Genomic DNA, 15,391 nt, shown 5'->3' on the forward strand with positions numbered 1-15,391 from the left:
TTCAGAATTTTGTGCCATAGAGATATAGAGTAGTAAATACATTACCCCAATACACAATGTAACAACTGGACTCATGCAATGCCTTTATCACTGAGAGAGCTAAGATTTAGAAACTTGCTAAGAAATAAAAATGTATGGAAAAAGCACTTTATATATTTACTGAATATTAATCAGATATTATTCATTTTACTTTTTTATCACACATAATTTAGGATGCATTATCATTTTGTTTTTTATACATTAATTGTTTTTCCTTGATGTTTGTTAATATGTTTACTGTTCAGAGTTCCTAAGATATCCTATATTTATACAACTTGATGATCTTACCTGTATAATTGGATAATAGTTTTTAAGTCCATGGCCTAGTGAGCATTTTGTATTGTCTTGAATTTTTCGTGCATTTTCTGTCAACAGTTACTATTTTCAACTTCTGAAAAACACTGAACCACTATTAAGCAAACTTTGGAAAGAAGATACAGGCATGAATGAAGTCCTTTCAAATTTATACAAATCTGACATCCATTATGGCTACCATCACTCAATATAGAAAAGCCTTGAAATGACTTCTTATCAAGTACCACTCAACAGAATTTGACCAGATTTGATAGGAATCATTTGGCATAAAGGCCCTATAATTTTTTTGTTTGTTTTTATAAATCATCCTAAATGTGGCCACTGTTTAAAAAGAACCATACTGGCTTGATGACCTTTCAAGCTTGCACAAATGATGTCAATATGGAAACTATTACTTAAAAAAAATATTAAATGACTTTAAAAAAACACTGAGAGGAAAGAATTTGACCAAATTTGACAGAAAACACTGAATGATAAGAATTTACCCAAATTGACAGAAAGCACATAATAGTAAGAATTTGTCCCAATTTGACAGAAAGCATATAATAGTAAGAATTTGTCCCAATTTGACAGAAAGCTTATAATAGTAAGAATTTGTCCCAATTTGACAGAAAGCTTATAATAGTAAGAATTTGTCCCAATTTGACAGAAAGCATATAATAGTAAGAATTTGTCCCAATTTGACAGAAAGCTTATAATAGTAAGAATTTGCCCCAATTTGACAGAAAGCTTATAATAGTAAGAATTTGTCCCAATTTGACAGAAAGCATATAATAGTAAGAATTTGTCCCAATTTGACAGAAAGCATATGATAGTAAGAATTTGTCCCAATTTGACAGAAAGCTTATAATAGTAAGAATTTGTCCCAATTTGACAGAAAACACATAATAGTAGAATTTGTCCCAATTTGACAGAAAGCACATAATAGTAAGAATTTGTCCCAATTTGACAGAAAGCATATAACAGTAAGAATTTGTCCCAATCTGACAGAAATCACATAACAGTAAGAATTTGTCCCAATTTGACAGAAAGCATATAACAGTAAGAATTATGACAGAAAGCACTGAATGGTAAAAAATTGACCCAATTCACATAAAGCATTTTGGCATGAAGATCTTTCAAATTTATGCAAGTGATGCTGATTGCCATCAAGTATGTCCACCATTACCAAAGATAAAAAATCCTTTTAATTTGGCTTTTTAAAAAATGTAAATATCATTCAAGTGAGCAATTCCAGGCCCAATTTGACCTCTTGTTTTGTTTGTTTTGTAATGTCACATGCTTATGATTGTGCCCCTGAATAAGAGAGAATCCATTAAGTTACTATAGTATGGAATTACATGTATTATGAGAAAAAATTATTTTCTAGGGTATATCAGCTGTCTTTATGATAATTTCACATGATGCAAGAACTTTCTCTCAAATGTTGTATAACTAACAGAAAAACCATAACACATTTCAATTTATCTAAACAAATGTATGTCACTTCATTAATGTCACATTGTCATTTCAGTCTTTTGTTGGGTTTCTTTGTTTGGAGGAGAGGAAAGACAACCCATATGTGTCTTAAGAATTGCACAAAACAGTTTAGTGTTTGCTTTTTTGTCATGAGTATCATTTACATAAACTTATAATGTTAAATTTTGAAAGCATTTCTTTTAAAATTGCCATTGGCTTATAATACTATATTAACTTTTGATTAATGCCAGTGGGTGTGAATTATGCTTGCCTCAATGTTTTAGAGTTACATCCCTTTTATAATGCAACTGGGTGTGAATTATACATGCCTCAATGTTTTAGAGTTACATTCCTTGCATAGGTGTTGTCATTGAGAAAACAATGCCACAGTTTGGAAACACAGACACCAGAAAAGGTACTAATGTAAGAACAGCAAAGGTTAATGAGGAAATGGATATTTTTTTAAAATCCAACTTTTTTAAGAAAGTCTTTACTAAAACAATGTTAAAGCTGATCATTTGATTTGAGTATTGCTTTTCATTGCAATGTAACCCCAAATCTTTAAGAACACTAGCATCCATGTGGACTTGTATTGCTTACATGTGGTTTTGGATGAATTTCCTCCTTTAGGATGATAGATCAAATTGCTATATACTTCTGATGTGTGAACACGTGTGTGATTTCTATATGTATGTTTTTCTTAGTTTTGACCTTGTCCTTGTATTTTTATAATTGGTATATATTAAAATGGTATCTTAAGGATGTATTTGCCAGCCATTATATAAACTAACTCAAAATAAAATTTTTTACTCTCTATCAAGTTACTTTCAAAATTTCAAAACCAAAGAATGACCTATTTAAGAATTTTCTATGGGGACATTATATTGGAATAATATGCACACAAAATAGTCATATTTTACAGTAGATCGAAATCTTTAAAGCATATTTGGGATTTCATTACTCAGACCTAAAGAATGTCAGTTTCTTACATTACTAGATGGCAAAAGAGGTAATGTAGTAGTAAACGACAGTGATAAATAATTATTAAAATTTAAAAAATTGAGCAAAATTTCACAGATTTTTCATCAAATTACCAAATAAGGATGTATTAACTTTATTTCAAACCATACGAAAATTGATTTTTTAAAATTAGTTTTGCTAAATTTGAGTAAATATCTGCCTTTCCATGCTGCCTTTGTATTTTTGCTACCCAGATTTAATTTCAAATGACTGGTCACATGATTATTTTATATAAACCTAAGAAAACCTTAAAGGGTCTATGCACCTTCTACAGCTGCTTATTTCAAGCATGTATCCTGATTTATGTGCTGATTATATGCACAAGTTCACTTTGATTACTTTATACTGACAGCAGTTTAGTCTGTACATGTGTGTACAATAGAGATCAACTGTATTACCAGTATACCAGTTTACCACAGTACTTTTTCACAGTGCCATTACTTATGTAGTTTCCATCAGTGATGAATGCATGGAAATTTCTGAGTAATCTTGTTACATATTTATTGATATTAGCAGCATATTTTCATTTTTCATGACAAATTAATTTAAAAAATTATTTTTTAAATTAATTTTTAATATAGATATAATTATATTTATGACTTTTTAATCACATGTTTGCAATGTGTCTTGTGTACCAATGTGATGTCCAAATGGGATGTGTTGATTAATATTTAGGCCAAATCCAAGCTTTGGAAAAATGTTGGAATCTTAGAAGAACCAATTCATTTCTTTAGCTGTTTACTAGCATATGTTAATTTTCAAGTCTGAATAAAGATGTAAAGATATGTTAATTCTTTGTAAGACTGTGAATCATCCTAAAATTTTCAGGAGAGGACTTGTTTTCTCTCAGAATTCGATGTAATTTCTCAACACCACTACAAAAAATCATATTTGTTTTGAGTATTTTATATTTACTGGCCCGCTCTGATAAATATCTTGTCTGGATGTTGGCACCTCACTCAAACTTTCCCTGCCTATTATATAAATAGTGTAACTAGTAAATTGTAGGCTTGTATCAACACTTCCTATTTTTATCAACAAGTTCTCTAATGTCAGCATAGTGTCTTTCATATGGTGTTAGCCATTATGTCAGCATAGTGTCTTTCATATGGTGTTAGACATAATGTCAGCATAGTGTCTTTCATATGATGTTAGACATAATGTCAGCATAATGTCTTACATATGGTGTTAGACATAACACCAGCATAGTGTCTTCCATATGGTTAGACATAACATCAGCATAGTATCTTTCATATGGTGTTAGACATAATGTCAGCATAGTGTCTTTCATGTGGTGTTAGACATAATGTCAGCACAGTGTCTTTCATATAGTGTTAGACATAATGTCAGCACAGTGTCTTTCATATGGTGTTAGACATAATGTCAGCACAGTGTCTTTCATATAGTGTTAGACATAATGTCAGCACAGTGTCTTTCATATGGTGTTAGACATAATGTCAGCATAGTGTCTTTCATATGGTGTTAGACATAATGTCAGCATAGTGTCTTTCATATGATGTTAGACATAATGTCAGCATAATGTCTTACATATGGTGTTAGACATAACACCAGCATAGTGTCTTCCATATGGTTAGACATAACATCAGCATAGTATCTTTCATATGGTGTTAGACATAATGTCAGCATAGTGTCTTTCATGTGGTGTTAGACATAATGTCAGCATAGTGTCTTTCATATAGTGTTAGACATAATGTCAGCACAGTGTCTTTCATATGGTGTTAGACATAATGTCAGCACAGTGTCTTTCATATAGTGTTAGACATAATGTCAGCACAGTGTCTTTCATATGGTGTTAGACATAATGTCAGCATAGTGTCTTTCATATGGTGTTAGACATAATGTCAGCATAGTGTCTTTCATATGATGTTAGACATAATGTCAGCACAGTGTCTTTCATATGGTGTTAGACATAATGTCAGCATAGTGTCTTTCATATAGTGTTAGACATAATGTCAGCATAGTGTCTTTCACAGGGTGCAGTCATAGTGTCAGCTTAATCACCCCCCTTTAGTTACAGTTTTTACATGACAACTTGTACAACAATTAACATACACAGCAAATTCAGCTACCATAAGGATCTGGCCATTGAATGGGGGGGGGGGGCTGCAATTTAGAGCCAAGATGTTTGATTTTCTTTTATTTCAGGATAATTAATCTTTTTTATGATAATATATGGATATAATATGGTATTATTCTGCTATAAATCTGAGCAAGAATTATGTGTCCCAGAAGTCCATTACATTTTTGGTCTCTACTGTAATTGCAGCACCTTGGTATGTATTATGGTATGTTCAGAAATATCATGGTATACCGCAGTACAAGACTGTTCATGGTTCCCATCTCTAGTATGCATTTGCATAGGGCTGGTAATTAGTCTAAGTAAGTAACTTGTGATTACATTGTCACAATAACATCTCATTCAACCTAAACACATACATGTCTAGGTAGGTATTGTCTTCTGTCCACTATTTTCAGAGGTTTTAACAACTTCAGTAATGTTTGACATGGAAATTAAATGCCATACTAAATATAATATATCTACTGTTACAGCTATTCATCATCTTTAGGGCACTCAGCATGTTCTGTACTCAGTAATACTAACTGACTGGCATATAACATCTTTGTTCAGAACATTGTTTACACTAAATGGGCTGAGGAGAGAAGGGAAAGGCAAGATTCCAATGTGACAGATGATGGATTTGGTCTGGTCACCCCCTCCAAACACTTGATTAAAGAGCAGGAACTGATGATCAACCCAACTTTCCGTCTTTGGATTACCACTCAGTCAGACATCGGCAGGCTTATTCCAGGTATGAACTTTGTATGAACAGTACTCATTCATTCTAATGCTGTCCATTGGAGTCCTAGAGTATAGTGCTTTGTATGAACATTACTCATTCATTTTAATGCTGTCCATTGGAGTCCTAGAGTATAGTGCTTTGTATGAACATTACTCATTCATTTTAATGCTATCCATTGGAGTCCTAGAGTATAGTGCTTTGTATGAACATTACTCATTGATTTTAATGCTGTCCATTGGAGTCCTAGAGTATAGTGCTTTGTATGAACATTACTCATTCATTTTAATGCTGTCCATTGGAGTCCTAGAGTATAGTGCTTTGTATGAACATTACTCATTCATTTTAATGCTGTCCATTGGAGTCCTAGAGTATAGTGCTTTGTATGAACATTACTCATTCATTTTAATGCTGTCCATTGGAGTCCTAGAGTATAGTGCTTTGTATGAACATTACTCATTCATTTTAATGCTGTCCATTGGAGTCCTAGAGTATAGTGCTTTGTATGAACATTACTCATTGATTTTAATGCTGTCTATTGGAGTCCTAGAGTATAGTGCTTTATAATGAGACAACCTTATTATTCAGTACATGACACATTTTAATTTTAATTTTACTACCAATTAATGAAACGGGATTCATAACCATATCCATCTGGTAACAGGAACCATGTTATAATGAAGGGCATTATAATGAGGTACTGCTGTGTTAAAATCAATCTAAATATAATTCAAGAAATTAACTACTTATCTTGGATAATTCAAGGTTAATGCATGGTAATGATTTAGAGGAAATAGCCACCCAAGTGACTGTCATCTTACCCAAATTTGCAGAGAAATTGAAGTTGGTTTCATCTTTTCATGATGTAATTGATCCCTTCACCCTTTTCTTGACCATCAACAGCTGATGAGTTCTGAGTACAATATCAACTCTTGTGTCTCTTTCCAGCTCAAAGAGCAATGTAAAATAGTTTTAATATAGTATTCTGCTCTGAGATCAATTTAATGATTATTTACATCTGCAATTGCATTTCAATCAATGAGATTCCCACAGAATCCTCACATGATGCTTCAAGTCCGCGAAATTCCATTTATTTGTGCCCAATCAGATGCATATTATTCTTCTGTGGAAGTTTAAAGGCTGATTGCTCAGAAAACTAATAAAATTTATTTCACATTTCATCCTGTAAAAAGTAGGCATAGTGAATTTGTATCAATATCTGTCACCCGTTTTTTATAGTAACCTTATTTTGATGTTAATGTCTTTTGCACAAGAAAAAAGAACTGATACAGCAATTTTGGTGAAACAAAGAAAGAAAAAAATTCTTTCTATTTTCAGAAAATTTATTTCACTCTTTTTACATTATTTGGCTCAAAGGCTTCGTAATGTTGGATGAAAAATTGTTAATATTGCAAAAATCCAAATAAAGTCTTTAAAATCAAAGGATGAGAAGTAAGTTTTTTCCAGATCTGGAAAAATTACACAGTTTTACCAGCAATAAAATTGGCAGGATAATAAGACTGGAAAGAAAATCCATGTTCAGCTAGGAGAGATTAGGACAAATATCTATACAATTACTTACAGAAAAGGCATCTTTGGTGGCAGCATCTATTGCCCAGCCAAGCCCTGTCCCCATTTGGTCAGCTTCTTTTCTGACCATTAAACTTTTGTGTTGTAATGGTTGACCAGACATGTGACCTTTGCATCATTTTGTGGGATCCCCATTGGGTATGAAAGGTTCAATGAAATGATTGTTTGTAGTAAATGTTTTGAACATTCTAAAAGCTTTTTGTCTTGAAACTCACCATAAAGAATGCGAGTGTGGCATGGACACTTAGGTAAATTATCATTTATCAATACCATCTGAGTGCACACACACACACACAAATGGGTTAAAAGCTTATTGGTTGCTTTCTGAATATATCTTCTTCACAAGCTGATAACTCCATTTAAGAATACAGATTTAGATTTTCTCTGAAATTAGTGGCCAGTACTAAATTTTACTCAATTTTAGATTTTATTTTATTCTCATCATGACAACAATCCTATGAGTTTTATCCATTTTACAGAATAATTAAAATAATAGGAATGAAAATAATTCTCTCTAACTTTATAGTATACACTTAAAAGTCTTACATGCTCCAAGAAATATTTGAAAATATTTGTCAAATTTAAGGAGATTGTTTGGTTAAACAAAAAAAGTATGAAAATGGTAGGTTGCTTGGTTGGTATTTAATGGTACTTGGAGAACATTTATTGGCTTTAATATATCATGCCAAGGAAATCAGAGCTAAGTTCCTTTCCCAATGGCACAGAGGCAGCCAACCCATCGAAGAAAGTTTTAATGTGCATGTTTAAAGTATAAGCCAGTACAAATATTGTTACATTTTGTATTCATAATTTTTACCAGGAGTAATGGTGCAGCATGGAGTCAAGGTTACAGTGGAAAGCACTGGAAACTTCCATTCCACATTACAGAAATCCTACAGATCTGTGGCTTACCTACTCAATGACTTCAGGATTCCCGGAGAAGAAGAGGTAAGTAACCATGGATACTACACAATATTAAGTCTCAGAGTAAAACTTTAAATCTTCAGTAGTAGTATTAGTTGTGATAGTAATAGTAGTAGTAATAGTAAATACCATATATACTCACCTGTAAGTCGATTCCAACTGCAAACTGTATAGACCCATTTCTGCTGTTGCATAATGTGCAGGCAGATCTTGGTAAATGCAGTTTGTTAGTAGTAATCAGTAGAACAGACAACATAAACCCTGATCTGATGGCACATTATGCTACCACAGGTCAAGATCTTCATTGTTTGCAGTTTAACTCAACTGATAAGTGAGTATAGACAGTATATGAATGGGGTTTTTTTTCTCAAGGATATGCTACATACACTGTATATTGTGCCATTTCCACCAAAATTCACCTTTTACCTTCCATATCATGACCTGTCAAAAAGAAAACACAGTTCTTAAGTCCCAATCCCTCAAACACAGTTTGCATGTCCCCATGATCTCAAAAAATTCCAAATGTGATAAAATTAGGGTGGGACTTATTGTTCAGCACTGCAACCAGTTTTCTTTCAAAGACTAACTGCTTTAACTATGACAAATATTTCAATATTATTTATACATTAAGAAAGAGATTAACAATCTTAGAACAGGTTTTTATTCCAAATTGTATCCAGTAGAAGCAGAAAAAATACTATTGTAGTTACGTTATGAATCTTGCAAGGGAAGTAACTGATTTGTGTTTTTTTCATTGTGTTTAAAAAAAGAAAACACCTTTTGGAACTCTGATCTGGAAAAAAAAAAACATGATAGTAGAGATGGAAAAAAAATCCAGAAATGATATCAGTACTAAAATTTGGGTCTTTTTCTTTCATCAAAATACAATACAGCAAAATGAACATTAGAATGCCATAAAAATAATAAATAACAGAAGGGTAAAGTATAATTGACAATAGCAATAGCCATCAAAAACTTGGTATGTTTTCAATTTGTTTGTAGTTACATTTTTGTCACTATTTATTTCTTTCTTTCAGTTATATATATTTTTTAATCCCAAACCCCAGAAAAAAATATAATGATCATTAGGGTTAAGTAACTATATCAATTACACATTGTAACAACCAGTATCATAGAAGAGATTCTTCAGACAATTTCAGCTAGGTTAACTTGCATGAATCCTTATAGTATTGATAAACACTCCTCTGAAAAGAGGTCACTGTAGTGTACATTTTTTGATACAAGGCATTTCATTTTGCATATATATCATTAATATATTATTTTATAATCCTCTATCTATTTTCAGGCACAAGGAGACAAGTCACCCAGGATCATGCCCTTAGCTCTACTACACTCTCTTCTTCTGCAGCAGTGTTACTATGGCAATAGCGTCTTTACAAAAAACCACCGCTGGTCATTGACAGATCTTGCCATGGCAGTTGACATTTTCAAAAAGATAATGATGAAGTGTGAAAACAAATCAGGGCTTGTTGATCTTATTCCACAAATATATGCTAACCACTGCATCATCAAAACAGACTCCGACATTGTTAAAGCCCTAGGAAGCACGCTGGTCAAGCATTCCATAACAGTGGATAGACAGGTAGAAAAACATTCTCCTTTCTAAACATTATTTTTAAGCTACCACCCTGTCAGTTGAGGATAAAGGGTTATGGCCTCTGTTAGTGTTAAAACTGTGCCACTTAGTTTATGTTCAGTAATTTTTTTTTAAGGATTGCTTTGATTGAAACTAAAAATGTATTAGGATTTACATTAAGCAAGCCAAGGTCATAAGTTCAGGTATTACTATTTTCAGGAAAAACCATTTTTATGCCCATTTTTGACTTAGAACTTTGCATTGCTATCTCTGCTTAATAGTATTGGAAGAATTTCATGGATTGAAACCAAAATTTGTTTGATGCTTTATATTAGGAAAACTTTGGTGAAGTTTGACTTTAACCATTTTTTTCTGCAAAATTTTAAAGAATTATGACCCTTGTTTGAAATAGAAAATTGTACTTTAGTTTCTACCAAATAACTTTTATAGATGTTCATGGATTGAAACCAGATTTACTTTGAAACTTAACATAAATAAGACCTGAATCATATTTGAATTATATTGTTTTCCATTTAAATTTTATAAAGTTTTGACCCCTGTTTAACTTGCAGCATTACATTACTTTCTGCTTAATAATCTTGGAAGGATTTCATACATTTAAACCAAAAGTATCTTTGAGACTCTACACTGAGAATGTCATGGTCAGATTTGATTTAAAGGCTTTTCCCATTAAAGCTTTATGGAGTTATGGCCCATGTTTGACTTGAAAGTTTACTCTTCCATATATACTAAATACCTTTTGGTGGGCTTCATGCATTGAACATATGTATATTGTGCTTTTTGTACAGCACCTCACCACAATAGTGCCTATATGGTGCCAACTAAACGTAAAGTTTAAAAACAAAAAGATCAAGAATTGCACACAAACTTTAGGGAAGATAAACCCTTTCAAATAAATGCAAACATGAGGCACAAGAAGAGAAAATATTAAACATAAACATGCTAAATTTCTATACAATGTTTACACCCTAATTAATCAGGCTTTAGACAGAAACATTCCTGTGAGACTGCCTTGATCTCCCTAACTGATAAATGGCTTCAAGCACTTAACCAGGGTAGAATAATAGGATCTGTGTTTGTAGATTTCAGGAAAGCTTTTGACATGGTGGATCATGAAATCCTTTTGAAGAAACTGAAAGTCTACCAATGTGATGAAAGAACAATAAGATGGTTTACTTCATACTTTATGTGAGAGAACACAACATGTTTATAGAAATAATGTTCTGTCTGGGCCTGGAATAGTTAGATATGGATTACCACAAGGCTCAATTCTAGGTCCATTACTATTTATTTTTTTATTAATGACTTACCACTTTTACTAAGAGTCTCAATATCATCTACAGATCTCTATGCAGATGACACAACGTTGTTAGACATCCAAAACACAAAGCATGAACTCGAAATTTCTTTACAGAATTCCCTAAACAAACTGGGAAACTGGTACATATGCAATGGCATGGTGGTAAATACTGGTAAATCTAAAATATTACTTATCTCAACACGACAAAAAAGGACAAATCTTGATAGTGATGAACTAAGTCTGACATGGAAGGATAAAAAGATGCAAATGGTTGTCATGATAGACCACTTGGTTTTCTGGTAGATAATAACTAATCATGGACTGAACATATCAAACATATCAGTAAAAAAAGTCAATTCAAGTTTGTGGCTTCTCAGTAGGATAAGACAATTTCTCCCTGAAAGGCACAGAAAACTATTTTATAACAGTTAGATACCACCCTATTTAAACTACTGTAATACAGTATGGATGGGGTAATCCAAATGATAAAAACATAGCAAAGCTGACACATCTTCAGAAAAGAGCATATGGGCTAATATCCATCCAAAAAGAAAGCAAGGAAAATTTAGCTGGTAAGTTAAAAATATTACCTATTAAAGATCGAATCTGTTTGAGAAAAGCCAAATTAATGTACAGGATATCCCATAATAGTGCTCCTGAATATTTGCAATCACTATTCCAGTATAGGCTACCTGGTAATACTCTCCACCTGCAATCCATGTCTACCAAACAGTATAAAATTCCCAAACCAAATAAGGAGTTATTTTAAAAAATGTTTCCAATACTCTGGAACTCTGCTCTGGAATAGAATTGTAGTTGAGATTAGAAATGCCCACTCAGTTTCCTTCTTCCAAACCCAATATATCCAGTGGCTTCAGAGATGCAGCTAAAATAAATAAATTCCTTTGTATGAGGGCCTCAAGGCAGATTAGTTCTTAGCTAATTGTGTTACCCTCTTTAAATAAGGTCATTATTATTATTATTATTATTATTATAAAATAAAAGATAAAGGTAACACACATAACATCCTGAAAATAAAGATCTTCATGGATTAAAACTAAATTTGGTATGAAGCTTAACATTAGAAAGACCTAGGTCAGGATTGATTTTAACCAATATCAGACATAATTTCACAGAGTTATGGCCCCTGTTTGACTTTGCCCTTAAATATCATCAGCTTGCTGGGCTCGTATTTGTAGCACTTGGACACATTTCTAGTTTAGGTCTTGTTGAAGGCCAAAAGAGCTTATGCAATAGACCCCTCATTTTTTATTCCTACAATGGACATTGGAAAATTTCCTGGAAATGATTAACCAAATTTCCCCATTTGGTGTTCTGAAAATATCAGATGTAAAAATATTATTGAGTTCCTCACCAAGTTGATCAAAATTGAAAATCTGAGAAAATTTAAAAATTTCTTTGTTCTTTGTTTCCAGAAACATGACTCTCAGGCAGAGCTGATTGTGGACCTTCTAAACAAACTACTAAAGACTGAGGGTGAAGTCTTCAATCTGAAGCGAGCTATCGACTCCATGGAGGAAATGACAGCAAAGACTTTCGGACTGCCACCTGAGGCTGATGCTGAAATAACAGCAGCCAATAGCAAGTGAGTCTAAAGATAATACACTATTCATTGTGTTTTTCCAGAAAACCATAGAATGGTTCTGGAATTCATAAAACTATAATACACTGTTCATTGTGTTTTTCCAGAAAACCATAGAATGGTTCTGGAATTCATAAAACTATAATACACTATTCATTGTGTTTTTCCAGAAAACCATAGAATGATTCTGGAATTCATAAAACTATAATACACTATTCATTGTGTTTTTCCAGAAAACCATAGAATGGTTCTGGAATTCATAAAACTATAATACACTACTCATTGTGTTTTTCCAGAAAACCATAAAATGGTTCTGGAATTCATAAAACTATAATACACTATTCATTGTGTTTTTCCAGAAAACCATAGAATGGTTCTGGAATTCATAAAACTATAATACACTATTCATTGTGTTTTTCCAGAAAACCATATAATTGTTCTGGAATTTATAAAACTATAATATACTATTCATTGTGTTATGACAGAAAACTGTAGAATGGTTCTGGAATTCATAAAACTATAATACACTATTCATTGTGTTTTTCCAGAAAACCATATAATTGTTCTGGAATTCATAAAACTATAATACACTATTCATTGTGTTTTTCCAGAAAACCATAGAATGGTTCTGGAATTCATAAAACTATAATACACTATTCATTGTGTTTTTCCAGAAAACCATAGAATGATTCTGGAATTCATAAAACTATAATACACTATTCATTGTGTTTTTCCAGAAAACCATAGAATGGTTCTGGAATTCATAAAACTATAATACACTACTCATTGTGTTTTTCCAGAAAACCATAAAATGGTTCTGGAATTCATAAAACTATAATACACTATTCATTGTGTTTTTCCAGAAAACCATAGAATGGTTCTGGAATTCATAAAACTATAATACACTATTCATTGTGTTTTTCCAGAAAACCATATAATTGTTCTGGAATTTATAAAACTATAATATACTATTCATTTTGTTATGACAGAAAACTGTAGAATGGTTCTGGAATTCATAAAACTATAATACACTATTCATTGTGTTTTTCCAGAAAACCATAAAATGGTTCTGGAATTCATAAAACTATAATACACTATTCATTGTGTTTTTCCAGAAAACCATATAATTGTTCTGGAATTCATAAAACTATAATACACTATTCATTGTGTTTTTCCAGAAAACCATAGAATGGTTCTGGAATTCATAAAACTATAATACACTATTCATTGTGTTTTTCCAGAAAACCATAAAATGGTTCTGGAATTCATAAAACTATAATACACTATTCATTGTGTTTTTCCAGAAAACTGTAGAATGGTTCTGGAATTCATAAAACTATAATACACTATTCATTGTGTTTTTCCAGAAAACCATAAAATGGTTCTGGAATTCATAAAACTATAATACACTATTCATTGTGTTTTTCCGGAAAACCATATAATTGTTCTGGAATTCATAAAACTATAATACACTATTCATTGTGTTTTTCCAGAAAACCATAGAATGGTTCTGGAATTCATAAAACTATAATACACTATTCATTGTGTTTTTCCAGAAAACCATAAAATGGTTCTGGAATTCATAAAACTATAATACACTATTCATTGTGTTTTTCCAGAAAACCATATAATTGTTCTGGAATTCATAAAACTATAATACACTAGTCATTGTGTTTTTCCAGAAAACCATAGAATGGTTCTGGAATTCATAAAACTATAATACACTATTCATTGTGTTTTTCCAGAAAACCATATAATTGTTCTGGAATTCATAAAACTATAATATACTATTCATTGTGTTATGACAGAAAACTATAGAATGGTTCTGGAATTCATAAAACTATAATACACTATTCATTGTGTTTTTCCAGAAAACCATAGAATTGTTCTGGAATTCATAAAACTATAATACACTATTCATTGTGTTTTTCCAGAAAACCATATAATTGTTCTGGAATTCATAAAACTATAATATACTATTCATTGTGTTATGACAGAAGACTATAGAATGGTTCTGGAATTCATAAAACTGTAATACACTATTCACTGTGTTTTTCCAGAAAACCATAGAATGGTTCTGGAATTCATAAAACTATAATATACTATTCATTGTGTTATGACAGAAAACTATAGAATGGTTCTGGAATTCATAAAACTATAATATACTATTCATTGTGTTATGACAGAAAACTATAGAATGGTTCTGGAATTCATAAAACTGTAATATACTATTCATTGTGTTATGACAGAAAACCATAGAATGGTTCTGGAATTCATAAAACTATAATATACTATTCATTGTGTTATGACAGAAAACCATAGAATGGTTCTGGAATTCATAAAACTATAATATACTATTCATTGTGTTATGACAGAAAACCATGGAATGGTTCTGGAATTCATAAAACTATAATATACTATTCATTGTGTTATGACAGAAAACCATAGAATGGTTCTGGAATTCATAAAACTATAATATACTATTCATTGTGTTATGACAGAAAACCACAGAATGGTTCTGGAATTCATAAAACTATAATATACTATTCATTGTGTTATGACAGAAAACCATAGAATGGTTCTGGAATTCATAAAACTATAATATACTATTCATTGTGTTATGACAGAAAACCATAGAATGGTTCTGGAATTCATAAAACTATAATATACTATTCATTGTGTTATGACAGAAAACCATAGAATGG

At 31.7% G+C, this 15,391-nt stretch overlaps 2 protein-coding genes across 4 annotated transcripts in view; one reads left to right on the forward strand and one right to left on the reverse strand.

Annotated features, from left to right (window-relative positions):
* LOC149779382 (dynein heavy chain domain-containing protein 1-like) overlaps positions 1-15,391 on the forward strand; it is a 457,419-nt gene that overhangs the window by 378,621 nt on the left and 63,407 nt on the right. For all 3 annotated transcript variants that reach the window (XM_089940014.1, XM_089940015.1, XM_089940016.1), the window contains 4 exons: positions 5,483-5,663; positions 8,062-8,189; positions 9,472-9,768; positions 12,520-12,689. In XM_089940014.1, the coding sequence (XP_089796140.1) occupies positions 5,483-5,663; positions 8,062-8,189; positions 9,472-9,768; positions 12,520-12,689 (776 nt within the window). The remainder of the gene's footprint in view (positions 1-5,482; positions 5,664-8,061; positions 8,190-9,471; positions 9,769-12,519; positions 12,690-15,391) is intronic.
* Positions 1-15,391, reverse strand: part of LOC149779383 (protein boule-like) — a 207,236-nt gene that overhangs the window by 29,828 nt on the left and 162,017 nt on the right. The gene's annotated exons all lie outside the window — the stretch shown is intronic.

This window comes from Sinohyriopsis cumingii, chromosome 17 (assembly GCF_028554795.1).
Source record: "Sinohyriopsis cumingii isolate HCF-2022 chromosome 17, ASM2855479v2, whole genome shotgun sequence".
NCBI classification, from domain to species: domain Eukaryota; kingdom Metazoa; phylum Mollusca; class Bivalvia; order Unionida; family Unionidae; genus Sinohyriopsis; species Sinohyriopsis cumingii.